At 36.4% G+C, this 19,412-nt stretch overlaps 1 protein-coding gene across 1 annotated transcript in view; it reads left to right on the top strand.

The window, feature by feature from the left end:
• Positions 1-930: 930 nt before the first annotated feature.
• The window catches only part of LOC150078307 (protease-associated domain-containing protein 1), a 47,792-nt gene continuing 29,310 nt past the window's right edge, over positions 931-19,412 (top strand). The window contains exons 1-2 of the mRNA XM_090384812.1: positions 931-1,220; positions 16,170-16,282. Coding sequence (XP_090240938.1) covers positions 1,100-1,220; positions 16,170-16,282 — 234 coding nt within the window. The 5' untranslated portion in view covers positions 931-1,099. The remainder of the gene's footprint in view (positions 1,221-16,169; positions 16,283-19,412) is intronic.

Raw genomic sequence — 19,412 nt, forward strand, 5'->3', positions numbered from 1 at the left:
TTTTCCAGGTGATTCTAATATAATAGTTTTTTTTTTTTTTAGGTCCCGCAGGAGCATGCTAATGTTTTTTTTTTTTTTTTTTTTTTTATGTGAGTGGTGAAGTTGGTTTTAGAATAAGTGCAACTGCATTTGGACGTATTCAGTTACTAAATATTTAAAGTTATGCAGACTGAAGAAGTTACACTTATTCAGCATTCACAGTTCGTGGGGTGTAAGTAAATTATCGCTGCGAACAGGTGTTGCTATGATGTTCATTTTGTTGAATGAAAAATCTGAACTACATGATGTGAAAACATGCAATCCTCGACCGAGGATTACATGTTTTCACATCATGCAATCCTCGGTCAAACATCATGCATTTTTAGTAAAGGTACGACCGTTTATCATACCGTCACTAAAAATTTAGTGAAGGTATGATAAACAATAAAATTTCTTCTTATCTGGCGTGCAGTGAACTTCGACTTTTTCCACTCGGTGTTGAAAAGGCAAGGGTTTTTTTTGTTCCAATGAAAGTACACTAGTCATCTCCAGTGCACTTTTCCCGAGGGTTCCCAACGTAGGAAAACTTCTCTACTGGTGTAAAATCACATTATCTAAATCAGATTGTTCAATTTAAATCCAGATTTTTATTAAGACAATTTTATTTAAAATAATTTATATTAATAAGATTTATATTGTTCAGTGTAAATTAGAATACCCCTGAGCCTGGCTCCCTGGCATTTATTATCAATTCTATTGTTATCTATGGAATTGACTACGCTTATCAATTCTATTGATAATAAGTGCAGCCAATTCCATCCAATTCTGATCCAACGACTGTATTACTCGTTTCATCAGATTTGGTGTAGTTGGCTCCACTTACTATCAATTGGAAGAAATGAAATATATGCCACGTGCACGTTGTATGTTCACTAACGCGAGAGACCTCTATCAGAGAAATAGATGAATATTGTTGCCTTCACGTTTGTGTTACCTGTATGTGTGCAAAGCTTAATGGTTATTCCAAGGTGGATAATATCTACTTTGGTACACAGATTGTGATCTGTGCATTGAGATAACGCCTGAGCATCGAAATTACAAATGTGTTATCAACGTGGTGATGTTGCTCGGTGGGAAACAGGTCACGAGGTCACGTGAAATTTTATTGCTTCTTAGGACGTTGTCTAGAATTTTTACAATTGAAATTTTGTTTGTAATCCTGGTATTTTCCAGCTTATCAGGTAATGGATCTATTGCCCTCACCCCTTCTTTTTTTTCTTACGGTCCTTGAGAAAGTGTGCTTCCGTACTTGGATACATTAGTATTGTTTGTACGATTGAGCATATTCGAATATTCTCAAAAATGCGTTTTAACTGTAACCACTACTTGTGCATTTTTGATTCTTAAACAACGAGATATGTGGGGGAGGAATGGAATCAAAGCTGGATTTATCAAGTGCAGTTACTCCAGAACCCGCAATATAGCATGAAATCATGGAACATTGTATATTTATCAGTGATATTGATGAAGATATATCAGGCTTAATGTCCAAGTTTGCAGATGATACAAAAGTTCGCAGGGTTGTTAATGACAGTATGCTACTGCAACAGAATATTATTATTATTATTAATACTCATATGGTGCAAGGAAGCCTGAGGCTTATGCTGCACCAGGAAAAGAAAAAGAGAAGAATGATGATATCCAGCTCAGGACCCTGGGTGTGCCAAACCCATACTCATCAGATGTGAGCCCCCGGGAAAAGTGGGCTGAGAACTGGCAACTGAAGTTTAACATTGACAAATGCAAAGTACTGCATATTGGTAGAAGTCATCAAAGGCAGATTATTGTTTGGATATCACAGACATGGTGTCAAACAGACATAAGCAGTGCAGCACTGGAATTTGGGGAGTACAGTGTGTACAGAAAGGTTAAGGTTAGTTAACAAACAAAATCTAAGGAAGTGCATCCAATTGATGTTGGTGGACAATGCAGTGTTGAGTCTGTTTGGTGTGACATATAAGCACTGGGAAAGGAAAAATGAGAGTAGGTGTGTGTTATGGGCCTAATGAATCTGATGAGTATAATGAGCAATTGTGCAGAGAAATAGAGTGGGCCAGTAAATTAGAGTGTCTTATAATGGGGGATTTTCATTTCCCAGATATTGACTGGAATTTCTGGGTTGGTCACTCACACACTAGCAAGGCTTTTGTGGATTTATTGGATGATTGTTTTCTACATCAGCATGTTCGGGAGGCAACTAGAGGGAGTAATGCTCTTGATCTGATTATCAGTAGTGATTCTTCATACATCAAGAATCTGCAGATAAATGAACCACTGCCGACCGGGCTAGCCAGGTGGGTAAAGTGCCTGCCGGGCAACCCAAAGGTCGCGGGTTCGATTCCCGCCTCGGGCTTGGATCAAAGTACTGCAAAAACCTTGGGAGGTGCACTATGGCCACAGAAGCCGATGCGCCAACAACTACCAAACCAAAAAAAAAAAAAAAAAAAAAAAAAAATGAACCACTAGGTGGCAGTGATCACAGTGTGCTGAAGTGGGATTTAGGGTAAAGGGAAGGGTTTTTGCTTTCATAAAGGTGACTACAGTGGTCCGAGACAGTATTTAATTTCTATACGGTGGAACCAGTTGATGTTACCAACAGCAAATTCAAAATGGGAAGCATTCAAAGAATTAATCTTGGAAGCTACTAGGCTTTCCATACCAACAAAAAAATATTGTTCAAGATGTAGGCCTAAATGGATGTCAGATGAATTAATTAGACATGTGACAGAGAAGAAAAATGCATGGGATACATATAAATTAACATATAACACAGAAGCCTATGATAGATATAAGCTGGTCTCTAACCAAGTTACAAAGGAGGTTAGGCAGGCAAAGGCAGATTACGAGAAATCTTTGGCAAAGGATGCAAAGAAAAACAGCAAAGAGTTCTTTACTTATGTAAACTAGATGGAAGGGGATGAATCAGATTGGTCCACTTGATATCAATGGTTCAACTGTTGATGATCCTGCTCAGGTAGCTAACAAACTAAATGAATATTTTGCATCGACATTCACACATAAGGAAGTTATTCAGGGAGGGAAATGCCAGAGGTGTATTCAACTGGCAGTAACCTAGATAATCTTGTAATAACTGAGAGTAAAGTGGAGGAGAAATTGTTGAAGATAAATACAAGAAAGGCACCTGGGGTGGATGGAATCTATCCAGTATATTAAAGGAGGTGGCAAAGGAAGTAAGCAAACCCTTAGCCATAATTATGAGAGCTTCCCTGAACTCAGGGGTGGTACCCATGGACTGGAGATGTGCAAATGTGACCCCAATTCACAAAGGAGGATCAAAGGGAGACACATGTAATTACAGACCTGTTAGTTTAACTTCTGTTAAATTAATGGAGAACATTACAGGATCTTCAGTTATAGCTCGGACATAGCACGGGTTTGTTAACGGGAAGTCTTGTCTGATTAATTTGATTAAATACTATGATGTGGTCACAAAGGAACTGGATGCAAAGAATAACTTTGTTATCATATATTTGTATCTTAGAAAAGCTTTTGATACTGTTGCAAATGGAAGACTGCTGCACAAATTGGAGCAGTGTGGCATTGGAGGCAAATTGCTGTTATGGATGAAGGGATGGTTCAGTGGGAGAAGACAAAGTGGTAATCAATGGATGCTACTCTTCGTGGACTAATGTTATTAGTGGAGTCCCTCAGGGTTCAGTGTTGGGTCCATTGTTGTTTTCTGTATTTATAAATGATATTGATGATGGTATATCAGAGTTAATGTCCAGGTTTGCAGACAATATGAAGGTTGGCAGGGTTGTTAATAACACTAATGATAGTACACTGCTGCAACAGGATCTAGAAAAGTTGAGCAGATGGGCTGAGAGGTGGCAAATGAAGTTTAACATTGAAAAATGTGAAGTACTACACATGGGAAGCAGTAACCCCAGAATAATGTATCAACTGTGTAGTACTACACTGACAGTGGTAGAGAATGAAAAGGACCTGTGGGTAATGGTGCAGGCAGATATGAAGTTTTCTGAGCAGTGCAGACGGTCTGCAAAAGTAGCTCATGGTGTCTAGTCAATGATATACAGGAATTTTTCTAGTGGGGATAAGGAGGTGATTATCCCCTTGTATAAGGCAATGGTCAGGCCACACCTTGAGTACTGTATACAGGTCTGGGGTCCTCATTTGAAGAAGGATGTAGAGCTGTTGGAATGAATACAGAGAAGGCAACAAGATTAGTGAATGGAACAAAGGGTTGCTCTTACGAAGAAAGGCTTAAGTTTTGCAAATTACAGTGTCTGGAGACTAGGCATCTGTGAGGTGATCTGATTCAGGTGTATAAAGGCTTTTAGCATGCTCAATGCTGATGGGATTCTTCCTCTTGCTCAGAATAATCACCTGAGAGGGCATAAATTCAAATTGAGGAAAGACGGTTGTAGGATAGATGTGTGGAAGTTTGCCTTTAGTCAGTGGGTCGTTGATTGCTGGAACAAACTTCCATCTGTTGTTGTAGAAGTTGATAGTTTAAATAGATTCAAAGCAGAACTTGACAAATATTTGGAACAAGTGGATGGGTGAAATAAGGGGTTTTTTTTTTTTTTTTTTTGGCTGATGCTATATAAGCTTGCTTTTTTGCATCATGTATCTTTGCTAATGCTAAGTAACCCCCAGAGAAACATACCAACTGAGCAATATTAGACTCAGTGGTAGAAAATGAAAAAGACTTGGGGATAATTGTGCAGTCAGATATGGAGGTTTCTGATCAGTGCAGACAGGCTCCAGAGCAGGTCATGGGGTTTTGTAAATAATATACTGGAATTTTGCTAGTAGGGATAAGGAGGTGATTGTCCCTTTGTATAAGGCATTGGTTAGGCTGTGCTTTGAGTACTGTACACAGGTCTGGAGGCCTCATTTGAGGAAAAATGTAGAGTTGGGGGAACGAGTACAGAGAAGGGCAACAAGACTGGTGAAGGGAACAAAGGGGTCCTCTTACCAAGAAAGGCTTAAGTTCTGCAAATTGTAGCGTCTGGAGTAGGCTCCTACGAGGTTATCTGAGGTGCATAAGGCCTTGAATGGGTTGAGGAGGCTGAATGCTGATGGGATTCTTCCTCTTGTTGAGTTACAAACCTGAGGGGACACAAATTCAAATTGAGGAAAGACAGTTGTAGAACAGATGTGCAGAAATTTGCCTTTAGCCAGCAGGTAGTTGATTGATGGAATAAATTTCCATTTGTTATCATGAAATAAATTCAAGGACCAACTGGACACTTTTAGAGCAAATGGATGTGTGAAATGGGATTTTTTTTTTTTTTTTTTGGCTTATGCAGTATAAGCTTGATTTCTTACATCATATGCCTCTGCTAATGCCAACAATGAAATTACTGTTGTTCCAAGGGTCCCCAAACATATTTGCATCAAGGTGCCAGATTTTCTAAATCCTGCACTGGGAGTGGGAGGGGATAAATATATAATATTGCTTAAAAATCAGATATAAAATAGATGATTCATAAATTACCCCTGTTAAAAATTAATGGAATCCGTGTGCTATTATATTATATTATAATTAACTGAAAAATATAATGTAATGTAATGAAGCTGCTGTAGATCTCTGTCATCTCTTTTTTTATACATCTCTTTGTTTATTTTGTCATGTTCATTGAATTTCAAATTATTGCAACTAAATTAAGTTCCCAATTATAGTGTGCTCCAACAAATTAGTAAACTGTTTTCGGTATTTCAAGCTCCTGGAAAGCTATTTTAACTAAACATTTTGATGTTATTTATAAATTGTGTTTCAGAAACAGTGCACTGTGCCAAATAAATGAATAATAAATTGCATTAAACAAAGAAAAGACAGGCAAACGTAATAGTTTATCAAATATTTATTTGCGTGCATTAAATCCAAGTAAAATTATTGTAATATTTAACGATCATTCATTTTTCATGATTTTTAAACAGGGTAGCTTTATGTTGCAACAATTACATATCAAAATATGGAAGACTGCTTTCTCAAGTACTGCAAAGAAGTAATTTAGGATGCCTAACTGCAAAATTACTAATTTTTGGACTTGTTAAATTTAAATAATGATGAATAAAAACAGATAAACAATTAAATGGTCATAAATTATATGATGCAATCTTTCTTAAGCTGCTTTCATGCCAAGCTAAAGAGGCCCTTTTTTTTTTTTCTTCTTGTTTTTTTTTTTTTTTGTTTTTTTTTTGCACGTATTTGCCATAAGCATAATTGCACAGCTCCATATATCAGTAGAATATTATTATTATTAGCTATATGGTGCAATGAAGCCTGAGGCTTATGCTGCACCAGCAAAAAAAAAAAAAAAAAAAAAATTCCCGAGTTACCCTGAGAGAGAGAGAGAAAAGTAGAAGGAAATCACCAAGAAAGAGAAGAATGATGATATCCAGCACAGGACCCTGGGTGTGCAAAGCCCATACTACCAGATGTGAGCCCCTGGGGTAAATATTGAGATACATTTTAAAAAATAAGCTAAAGAGTGGTCTGTTAGCCTCCTCCACACAGAGGATTGTAAAATGGATATAGGGTATGAATGGCAAACCAGTGGCTTGCATAGGAAAATGTATGGGCACAAGGTACTCTGGTGGGCAGGAACTCTGTGGCCAGGGTACCTGCCCACCTACCAGGGTACCTGAATACCAATGATAGGCCAATAGCTTTGAAACGGTGCCGTCTGGAAGTGTTACTTATTCGAGGTAGTGCAATACCATGGCAACTCATTGTGAAGGAAGAGCACAATATGAGATACAGAAAGCAGATGCCTCCCACATTAACCGATATTATATAGATATTTAACCTTAATATATTCAGTCCGCATTGTTTTCCACTTTTAATGCCTAATTTATTTAAATGAGAAACAAAAACTTATTTTGTTTCTTCTTTAATAAACAAACAAAACTCCTTTAATTTTAGAATGTATTGATGTGCTATCACTTTAATATTTGATTTTGATTCTCTGACTTTGGTTTGTTGTGATTTCCTTGTTAGATAGGATAGAGCCAGTTTGTCTTTTGCCAGAAACTTGCTGAGTTGCTTGAAGTGCTAACATTAATTCTTAATAAAGTAGATAACAAAGGCAAAATTTTACTTATGAACAAAAGTCAACTAGTTATTTTTCAAAATTTTCCATCAAATGAACTCTGAAATTGTACAGTTGGTAACATGCAAGGAACCATGTTAACTGGATGCACTGAAATAGATTTAATATGCTTCTTAACTAAGAGCATTACTCCACCCCTCCTGCCCTGTCTATCCTTCCTGTATACATTGTACTCCCCATATTCAAATTCAGCATCACTAATGTCTGAGTGACATCATGTCTCTGCTATCCCTACAATATCTGCATTTGATGACTTAATTAGTAATTCAAATTTATAAAGTTAATTTACAATGCTCCTGGCATTAGTGTACATGCAAGTATACATGTACATGTTCTTACTCTCAGTTACCCTTACACTGACCATATATTCACTTGTTCCATGATGACCCAGAGCAGGGCCTGAATCCCGAACACCTTGCTTTCCAGGCTACTGCATTTTCCAATAGAAGCAGTGCAAGAATCACCTTCACCTCTGACTGCGGCTGTTGTTGATCTATTAGACTGTGTACCCCCCAAGCTAGCAGTTTTCCGACCCACCTATCACTTCTTCAATAGCATCAGCAAATATTCTTGCATCTCTTCTATTTAGTTGTATACCACCCATGTAAAACAGTTTCTCCTGTTCAAGCATGGAACAATCCCACAAGCCTTGCACATTCTCTATATGGCCGAATTGATTGACAAGGCCCTCAGCATTTATTCCCTCCTATTGTGTATGGGTAGAATTGCGCACTTTCAAATTCAGTCCTAACTTATGACTTTTTCCTAACATTGCCCTGTACTTGTTAAGTCATGAAAACCTCAGTAACTTTGCACAGCACTACTGTTTTTCATGTCACCATCACTTAGCTTGTTGATGAACAAAAAAATTTCAACTAAAGATGACATGCTGTTTGTCACACTTACAATGTGTGTTATCATTGTGGTGTTTTGAATACCAAATTCTGTAGTGACTTTTCTGAGTGCTGAAGCTACCTGTGGCTGCAATTTTTTTTTTTTTTTTTTTCCCTGTCAATTGATGGCCAGTCCATTTTTTTTTTTTTTATCCAGAATTGGCCCGATATCATTTTAAGCGTCTTTGTTAAATCATGCAGAAGAGTATTCTTTTCATTGCAGATGTTTCATGCATTTCCTAGTCTGTGGACACTAATGAGACTACAAAACTCATAAATGAGCCACAAGTTTTATGAGCTCATAACAGGCATTGTCAGCCATCTGAAACAAAAAAGAATCAATTGCTGCCCCCACTTTCCATTCACAATGTCTAAACATACCACTTCAAAGAAAAATGAGGTTAAAAGACTTGGATCACTTTGTACAATTAAACATTACCCCCCCCCCCCCACCTCTCCATTTGAGTAGTAGCAGTAGTAGGAGGCATTCTATGAGTGTTAATTTTTAAATTACTAACTGGAACCAGTAATTGCCTATGGAAACCCAGAATAGTCAGGTCAGAAAAAGAAACAGTAATAGTTGCATGGGGATATAAGACACACCATAATTTTATTGAAGCTCAATTAATTTTGGGCCAAGGATCCCATTGAAAGGTTCATATGTGAACTGTTGCTTATGTTTTATTCTGCAAGGACTGGTAACAAATTTTTTTATATATTTTAATGAAACTGTTTTGTTTATTTAGTTCTCTGCGGTATTCATGTTATGTTCTCTGTAAATTCCATATTCTTTTTCATTTGATTCACTTTTAGTTTTCTTTTTCTGTCTCTATGCCCTTATCCTACTGGTCTTGGTGCATTATAGCCTTAGTTGCTAATGCACCAATCCACCCTTATCCTATCCATTTTTCACTCATTTTGATGATCTGGATTTGGAAATCAGAGTGAGGGGGACCCTACCTCTTTCACATTGGTTCATCACAGTTATCCTGACAATACTGATATGAACTGGGGCATCATGACCAAAGCAATGTTCACAAGGAACTTTTAAAATGCAACCAATGAGTGTGTATTCTCTAACAGCTTTAATAATTTCTTTTATTCTTTTTCATAATCTCTCATAGTCATATTGCTTTTTTTAACTATTTATTTACCTTGAGCACCTTTGCATTTTACTCACAGGAATAGTAATGTGGAATGTTTGATACTCCATATTATCTGCAGAAATCACATACAAGTTGTGCAAGTCCCAAAAAACAAATTACAGCAAAAATATGAAGGTTATGGCTTGACCACTTAGAAAAGAGCTTTGGAGGCATGGCCTACTTGGAATTGTTCAAATAGATGTGTTACAAATAAGTAGAACAAGAATATTTTGTTTTCTTTTGGTTTGGATTCTGTATATGAATGTGTAAATGCTTCTGTGACTGACTACAACAGAATGCCTAAAAAATTTCAATGTGTTGTCTCCTTGTGCACAACTGTTGTACAGTATAAGTCCTTTACTAAGCAGTCACACTATAATATAGTTTTAGGTAGCTCATTAGCACCGCAAGCCAGTTTTTAAGCATGTAAAAGTTGTAATGCATGGGGTGTCAAGCACCATACAAAATCATTACATTATTAGTGCACTGTTAAACATATTTGCATAGTGGGTCTGCAACTTTCACACATTTCAGAATTCCTCTACTCTAATGAGATTTTAACTGACCACCCCTAAGAATATCTTCAATTGGGACTGTACTAAGCAGAAAATGTATAGCCACTGTGAGCAGAGGAGTTTTCAGCTTCATTGCTTGCTGTTTTATTGCAGCAGGTAAACCAGCACAATAGTTAACGATCAGTTGCATATTATTTTGTGACAGTGTACAGGCTGGATCTCACAATGTATATACCTGTCCACATACATTACTCAGGATCACAGACAGCCCCTTATATCAAAGGACCTGTTTCAATATGATTAGAAGAGGTTAATGCACCAAGAAAATCCCCAAAACAACCATACGTTATTAGATAGTTTGTTTGCACATTTATTCTTTGTAAATTGAGCTGAAATTGAAAAATTATGAAACTTTTTTTTTTTTTTTTTTTTGTACCAGAACTAAAATCATGCATATAGATCAAATAACTGGTACAAATAAGCACACATCCACATTGTTGTATGTGTGCTCATTTGCATATAATGAGTACATATACACCGTATATTCATGCAAATATAGGTCGTTTTAAATAAAGAAGTCTGACTGTGCATTACAGATATGATTATGTTCAAATCCCAGGCATGTCCGAATAATGTTTCGTGGTCCAGTGGCACAAAAGCACTGACTGTTAGCTTTGGGGGATTAACAATTTCATAGATTAACAATAGCTACAGATAGAGGTGAAAGTGATTCTTGAACCGTTTCTATTGGAACAAGCAGCAATTTTGAAAGCAAGATTCTGGGGATTTCAAGGAATGCTGGGAGTCATCATGAAGTCAGTAAATACATGGGCTGCATTAAGAAAAACATAAAATCTAAGGCACTGCATCTAGTTGACATGGGTGGCCAGTGCAATGTTGAGTCAGTTTGGTGGGACATAAGCACTGGGAAAGCAAAATTGAGAGGAGGAGTGTATTATAGGTGTAATGATTCCAATGAGTGCAATGAACAACTGCAGAGAAATAGAGTGGGTCAGTAAATCAGAATGCCTTATAATGGAGGATTTTAACTTTCCAGATATTGAAACTTGTGAGTTGGTCACTTACAAACTATGAAGACTTGTGGATTTCTTGAATGACTGTTTTCTACAGCAGCATGTTAGAGAAGCAACCAGAGGGAGTGATACTCTTGATCTGATTATCAACAATAATTATTCATGCATTAAGAATCTGTAGATGAAAGAACTATGAGATGGCAGTGATCACAGTGTATTGATTTGAGATTTACTTAAAGATGTTATTACTATCAAGGGTAAAGAGAATGGTTTTTGCTTTCTTAAAGGTGACTACAGTAGCCACAGACAGTTTTTGAATTCTGTACAGTGGGACCAACTGATGATGTTACCATCAAAAAATTCTAAATGGGATGCATTCAAGGAATTAATAATGAAAGCTACTAGGCATTTCTTACCAACTAAGAAATACTCTTCAAGGTATAGGCATAAATGAATGTTAAATGAACTGATAAGACTCATGGCAGAAAGAAAAATGCATGGGATGCATATAAATTATCAGGAAAAACAACACAATATACCTATGGTAGATATAAACTAGTCTGTAATCAAGTCACAAAGGAGGTTAGGCAAGCAAAGGCAGACTATAAGACATCTTTGGTGAAGGATGCAAAGGAAAAGCAAAGACTTCTTCACTTATGTAAACACTGGAAGGGTTGACAAATAAAATTGGTCCACTTGATATCGATTGTTCAACTGTTGATGATCCTGCTCAGGTTGCTGACAAACTGAATGAGGATTTTGTAATAACTGAGAGGAAAGTGGAAGAGAAATTGTTGAAATTAAACATAAGAAAGACATCTAGGGTGGATGGGATCTATCCAAGTATATTAAGGGAGGCAGTGAAGGAAGTAAGCAAACCCTTAGTCATAATTATGAGAGCATTCTTGGATTCAGGGGAGGTCTCTGCAGACTGGAAATGTGCAAATTTATCCCCAATTCACAAAGGGGGATCCAAGGTTTACATGAGTAATTACAGACCTGTTTAACTTCTATTTCAGGGAAAATAATGAAGTCACAGATAAAAGAAGTAATGCAGAATCATCTAGACAAGGCTGCAATTTTACTTCAGACACAGCATGAGTTTGTTAAGGGGAAATCTTGTATGACTAATTTTATTGGATAATATGTGTTCACAAAGGAACAGGATGCAAAAAATAATTTTGATATCATTTACTTGTATTTCAGGAAAGCTTATGACACGTGATACGGCTGTACAAATTGGAGCAGAATGGCATTAAGGGCAAATTGCTCCTATGGATAAAAGGATGGTTGAGTGTAAGAAAACAGAGATTGGTAATCAATGGGCACTGCTTTTCGTTAACTAATGTTATTAGTCCACAACTCTGAATGAATGTGTCCATTATAAGAATGTTATTAGTCCACCTGGCAGCTAATTATGCAGTTGGATATGAAGTTCTCTGAGCAGTGCAGACAGGCTGCCAGGACAGCTCATGGGGTTTTGTCAATGATATGCACCGGGTCCTCATTATCCAAGCATAATTGATTTTAGAAAATTCCACTTAAAACGGGGACCAAATTTCCAAATTATTCTCATATATACGTCAGGTCTTTATCCAGGTGTCTAGTTATCTGTCCATAATCTCTAATAGTACATCACTCGTTTTTCTTGTCAATTTAACCTCAGAATGCTGAATCATATTCTTTGCTCTGCTTTCGGTATCTCCTTCATTATATAAGATGGTGTGAATTGTTGTTTCCAGGATCTGAACACGCGATATCGATTACTCGTTCTCCACTTCTTTTACAATGTATAACTTCTCTAATTTAACATCTAAACCATAACTTTCATGTTGTCTTTTTTCTTTTCTTTTTTTTTGTGATTTTTTTCCATCAGCACTTCGCTTTGAATGCATGGTTAATAGAACTAAGAAAACTAAGAATTCATTTAACACAAAAATTATCGAAAATATCAGATGTGTCTACTACAAGTAACAGTAAATAAGAAACTGACTGTATGTAGAGGGAGTCAAGTTAACTGGATGCTCTCTCAGGAAGAGTGGGCCAGAAACAGTTTAGTGTGTAGTGGGGGGTACTGCAACATAAGTCAAAACTAAGTACATAGATACTATTAAATTCTTTGTTTTGTATTTTTTTATATATTAATTGTCAGTCTCGTAACTGCGCAGACTCAGATACTGGGGATGCCCCCATACAGGAATTTTGCTAGCAGGGATAAGAGGTGATTATCCCATTGTATAAGGCAATGGTCAGGTTACATCTTGAGTACAGGTTTGGAGGCCTCCTTTTAGGAAGGATGTAGAGCTGCCAGAACAAGTATAGAGAAGGGCAATGAGTTTAGTGAGGGAGAACAAAGGGATGCTCTTACCATGAAAGGCTTCAGTGCTGCAAAATTTGCAGCATCTGGAGACTAATGATCTAATTTAGGTGTTTAAGGCTTTGAATGGATTGAGTAAGCTCAGTGCTGGTGGGATTCTTCCTCTTGCTCAGACTGCACACATTGGGGGGCACAGATTCAAAATGAGCAAGGATGGTTACAGAATAGATGTGCAGAAGTTTGCCTTTAGCCAGCAGGTTGTTGATTACTGGAACAAACTTCCACCCGTTGTTGTGGAAGTTGATAGCTTAAACGAATTCAAGGAAGAACTAGACAAAAGTATTGATGAGAATGAATAGGTGAAATGAGAAATGTTTTTTTTTTTTTTTTGGAGTGACACTGTATAAGCTTGTTTTCTTGCATCTTTTGCACTACTAATGCTAATTCACTGCAGTGAAGAATGAACAGCAGTATGAAGCAAGCCACAAGTAGATATAATGAACAGTCCACCCATATTTGATATCTTTTTTTGTGGTTCATTTAGAAAAAAGGCAAAGTATCACAAAAGTGGTAAAGAGTTAACCATGATTCATGCCAACTGATGATGGATATCTGTCCCTAACTGCCAGAATATGTAGGGAGATGACAATATATCAACTTTCTTCCAAGTTTGCTAGCACCTCAGAATGGAATGTTTCTTGCCAACACTATTCTGTAGGCGAAAGAGAGGCATGCATGTATGCAAGATGACCTGTGATTTTTATCCCTCTTACCTCATCATAGAGAAGTGCCTGTTTGCTGATGCCATGAATTTGTAAATTATGTCAAAGAACAGGGTTCTTTGATCTAGTGTTCATCTAGTGTTAGTTTGATCTCAGTGTCTTGAGAGAGAGAGAGAGAGAGAATGGGGTATCTGAAATCATATGATAGAAGTGATATGATGGTCTGGGCAGTTATGATCAGTGTATGCAGTTAACATGGACAACAACAACGGGCGCCTCTGTAGCCAGGTGGGCAGGAGTAGCAGTGCGTAGCACACACTTCTTGATTAGACCGGGGTTCGAGCTCGTGACCACCAAATATGGAGGATGCGGAAAGGTCAGGGAATGACCACCGCATATCCCCGGAGCAATATGGCCTTAGTTACTAATGCTCCTAAAAAAAAAATAACAACAACATGGACAAATGCCTCATTTTCAGTAAAAACACCTATCAATTAGCCAGATTATTTAAAGATGGATATTTATCAGGATATGTAGATTTTCTTATATTTCCTAGATGGCCATTTCTGTGCTGATTGGTACAGTACTGTATTAATGGGAAGCTGGGTATTTGAATTAAAAAGTTTTCAGTTTGTTTTAAAAAGTTTCAGTTTTGAGTGAAACACTATGAAGTGCTGAATTACAGTGCATCCTAAAGTATAGTAGGGAAAGAACTGTACATACCTAAAAAATGCATTAAACATGATTAATTAAACATAAAGAAAAAATGTTTCTTCCAGTGTAATGCAGACAAGACGATCACAATTAAAGCACACTTTTCTGTGAAGGATGGAAATATTCAATAGAAATTTAGCATTTCTGTAGTATTTTAACCTAAAAGTACTAAATTTCTGTTAATATTTCTATACTATCATAAATTTTCATTCCTTTTGTCTTTCTTATTTTCCTTATTTCCGATTTCCAGGCCATTTGAATATCAGACAATGAAGAAAGCAATCTATTTGTCTTATTTAAATTATGCTTCACTATATGGGATAGAGATAGTTAGTAGAAATTTAGTGTTTCTAAAGGAAAATTCTATTAAGTGTCTTTATCTGATGCAATGTGATAGATAGGATGCTTTCTTCACCCTCAAATCTATTAATTTTGAAAGTCAAAATAAGGAAAATATGAAAACCAAAAATAAAGGAGAAATGGAAGTTTACTTTGTTTGCAAATAGTGTTGTGTGGGACCACGACCAGAGGATCATTAGCAAGTGAGTAAATACACTGTTTACTCCCTGATCCTCTACTCATGGATATAAGAGGAGTCATTACTGCAAATTTAGTGTCACAAGTGAGTAACTGTATGTGTGTGTGAAGACCTCAATGTTGGGAGCCTAGTTGGCAGGAGCATGTGTGACAAAGACAGCAAAACTCGCTAGGGTATCACCAGAAACTTTCTTGAAGATGATGTTGGCATGGACAAAAGATGGGAAGACATCTTCATTGAAATGTAACGGTACCTGACAGTACACACTCAACAATGCGAATGCAACCATTGATCTGGATTTCAAAACACAACAAAAGAAATGAAGATCAAGTGTGTGTGTGGAAGTTAATCTGGGCTGTGGACATTGTTTCCATGAAAATTGTTAGAAGGAAGCCACAAAAAGCTGAATACTATTGATTGGGTTATTGTATACGAACTGCCAATAACACTTATCAATGCCTGATTGCACGTCCAGTGGTTGTTGTTGGAAGCTTAGGCTATGGAACACAGAGCAGTAGCAGACACCATCATCCTTTTTTTTGTGAATGCACTGATATAAGGGTGAAGTTACTCGCTTGTCATGGCCCTTTCAATCAAATGATATCAATTAAAAAGTTTCTGGAGCAGTGCCTGTGATTTTGGTTTTCACCACCATCCAGCCTGCCTGAATTGGAAGCTTTTCTTCTGGATACACTGTGAGAGATCACTATAAAACAGTTTGAGTCTTATGGATTCTGTGCCATGAGGGCCTTCCTAGCTCATATGTAGCACATCATACCAATTGATTTCCAGTTACTGTTTCCTTTACTCTGTCCGTTACTTACAGCAGTGTTATTAAACCAGTATTCGATGGAGCACTAGTATGCAAGCATTGTCCAAGTGTTTTGCTAAACGTTCCACCAAAAATTAGCACTTGTCTATATTGCAGTATTTTGTTGCACTTTAAAAAAATATATCTCCTGTATTTCAGGATACCAAAAATAAATTATTGTGTGTAATTAATTTGAATTACTTTCCTTCTAGTCATAGATAGAAAGATTTTTTTGTACTGAAAGTGAATAGTGAAACACCATAAAGTACCATACATTTGGTATTCATTAATTTAAGTTTTTTTTTTTTAGTTTTTAAATTGAGCACACATTTTTATAGGATCTGAAGCTACAAAAAATGTTAAAGAAGATTTGTATTTTGAAATAATAGAGCCAGAAACTTTACGTTATACATTCAAAGTCAGGCCAGCTCAGGATTTTGGAGTGCCATTTGTAAGTATTGTAAATTAATTGTATTTATTAATAGAAGTATATGCATGGATCTTTCATTTTATTGAATTATTTTTTTTCTATTGGTAAAGTAGTAAATTTTCTGAAAAATCAGCATTTTTAATTGATATCAGACATTGTAAGCATATATTTACAAAAAGAGATGTATTCATTAGGGGAGAAAAATAGAGAGCTAACTGACTGACTGTATATTCCCATGAGAGTACAGTATCGGTCGTGGGAAAGCACAGCTGACTGCATATAAAAGAGCACTGATTTGAAATTGAAAAGTCATGTGCTGCTTGGAAATTTTTTAACAGCCCAAGGAGATGTTATCCTACACAGAAGAACAGAAGTTTAAAGTTTCCTCTTGTGCCAACAGTAAAAATTTGGCACATCACTTTGCCATTACTAATAAGTGCAGTGGGTTGCAAAAATTTGCTGTGAAACTTGGTCATAACATGTTCAGAAGGTGAACCAGTTATGGCAGTAAAAACCTTCATTTTAATTCCCAGCAATATGCTACTGAAGTCTTCAAGGGAAGGCCATGGATGTGGCAGTAAAACAAGCTCATTGACAGATAAAATTCAGTTCCTTTTAGTAATTTACACATTTATTGAATGTTATTACTCCTTCAGTAAATAAAAACCAAATTTTCATTTGTTAAATAAGCATACCAAACAAAGTTTCGTGAAAAGATAATTATTGGTTCTATTATAGTTAGGGAAAGATATTACGTAGTTGTTTTCCATTAAAATTATTACTATATTTAATACCACTCTTATACCATATGAAATTATTAATATAGTTTATTAAACTATTCGCCTAAACTACTATACATTAGGGTGATGTTTCAGGTATCTTACCGATACCTATCATTAGACCATGCTGTTGGGGGAACAAAAAATAGAAAAGGTTACAAATTTGAATAATTACAAATATAATTACCAATATTACAATTGCCATTGTCCCAATTATCAATATTCTAATAAACAATTTTAAGTTTGAATTATTGTTATAATAGAAACCAGGATATGTATCAGCAGAATGTGATTTCCAGTCAGCGAAAGAAGGTGACTAATATACAAGAAGAAAAGGCAGGACAAAGAATTGAACCTTGTGGAACACTAGCATTAGTGGAGAATTTAGAGGCCAGAGCACTGTCTAACAGTGTCTGCATTGCGTGTTCAGAGAGAAAACTGAATACTATCTATGTTTGACTTAATACGGCAGATTGCTGCCTTGTCATTCCCATTTTCCAAAGTCTTGCCGGACATGGGCATCTTCAGTTTTCAAATTTCTTTTTCTCATGGCTGATAGTGCACCTTCCTTCCATGTTTTTCTAGGGTTTCCTCACCTTCTCTTCCATTGTGGTAGCCACTCATATATAATTTTAGGCCATCTCATTTCATTTATGTGCAGCAGATGTCCAAACCATCTCAACCTCCTATTTTCTATTCGTTCTATAATATCTTCATCTGCATGCATATGTCTTCTTATTTCCTCATTTGTTATCCTCTCTAGCCTAGAAACCCTAGCACTCCGACATGTGTAGTCCATTTATAGGACTCTAAGCTTCTTGTTGTCACCCTCTTTCAGTGTCCACACCTCACATCCATAGCAAAGTACTGATTTCATTAACAACTGTCCAATATGTTTTTTAGTTCTACGGGAGATATTGTCCCACCATATAGAGTTTAGGACACTAAGGATCTTCCTACTTTGATGAATTTTTGTATAAACTTCCTCTTTCCCCAATCCTTCTTTAGTTAATCTACATCCAAGATATTTGAAAAAGTCAACAGATTTTAAATGTATAAACTGTGTATAAACTTTAGTTAATCTACATCCAAGATATTTGAAAAAGTCAACAGATTTTAAATGTATAAACTGTGTAACTTTCAATTCATCGGGATGTTCCACTGTGCTTAGGTATTCTGTCTTTGTAAATTTGATATTGAGGCCCCATGTGTAAGATGCAATTTTCTCAACATGTATTCTAAATCATAAGCTTCTTGTGCAATGATAACCTGATCATTGGCAAAATTTAGACTCCAAAGATATCTGTCATTAATTGGTACTCCCATTCCATAACAGCTTCTTTTCCATTCTTGTAAAGAATGGAAAAGAAATGTTTTCCAAGAAAACATTAAACAATAAAGGCAATAGGCTACATCCTTGTCTCAGTCCCTTTGTTGAATATATTGGGTTAGATAAAGTATTCCTAACTTTAATATATGCCATGTTGTTATCGTACAATTCCCTAATCGGTTCCACAAACTCTGGATCAACTGACATATTTTGAAGAGCTTTCCATAATTCCTTTCTTGGAATGGAGTTAAGCCTTTTCTAAATTGATGAAGGCAAAGAAAGTATCTTTATTCTTTGCTTTTCTTTTCTCCACCAGCTGTTGTAGAACAAACAGATTGTCCACACAAGAGAGACCTGACCTATATCCACTTTGTTCTTCACTCATCTTATCCTTTACCTCCTCATAATTTTAACTGAAGCACTTTAGAGTATAGTCTGGACATAGTGCAATTAACACTTAAGATACTATAGTTTCCTGGATCCAGCTTAATTCCTTTTTTATATATGGATGAAATATAACTTACTTTCCATTCATTTGGAGTTTTCATCTTCCGAAAACTGAATACCCAATTGCAAAAAATAGTCAGCAGGCCATAAGATGAGAGCTTGTTTAGAAGACCACTATGCCAAACATGATAAAAATCTATAGTAATGTCAAGAGTAACATTTTCAGTTTCACTAGACTTTTCAATTCACTTTGTCCAAAGATGACTAACGTAAGCCAGTATATAACCAATGGATCAACACTGATGGAATCCATATTGGCAATCATTAATCAGATAGGTATCAAGATAGTTTTAACAAATGGTTAATAGATTTCTCCATTACTTTGGAAAGAGTAAAGATAAATGCAATTGGCAATAACTGGGAGGGAGAGATTTGTTAACCTTTTTTAGGTACTGATAGTATATGAGCAAATTTTCAAGCAGAAGGAGAAACACCAGTGGAATGGTAGTGAGCTCCAAGTAGTGGGAATTCTGTGGCGGCTTGGGGGCAGTTCTCCTACAAATCATGGCCTAATGAAATGTACTACTTGTGCAAC

The sequence above is a fragment of the Mastigoproctus giganteus genome, chromosome 11 (assembly GCF_048544385.1).
Source record: "Mastigoproctus giganteus isolate SK-2022 chromosome 11, ASM4854438v1, whole genome shotgun sequence".
NCBI classification, from domain to species: domain Eukaryota; kingdom Metazoa; phylum Arthropoda; class Arachnida; order Uropygi; family Thelyphonidae; genus Mastigoproctus; species Mastigoproctus giganteus.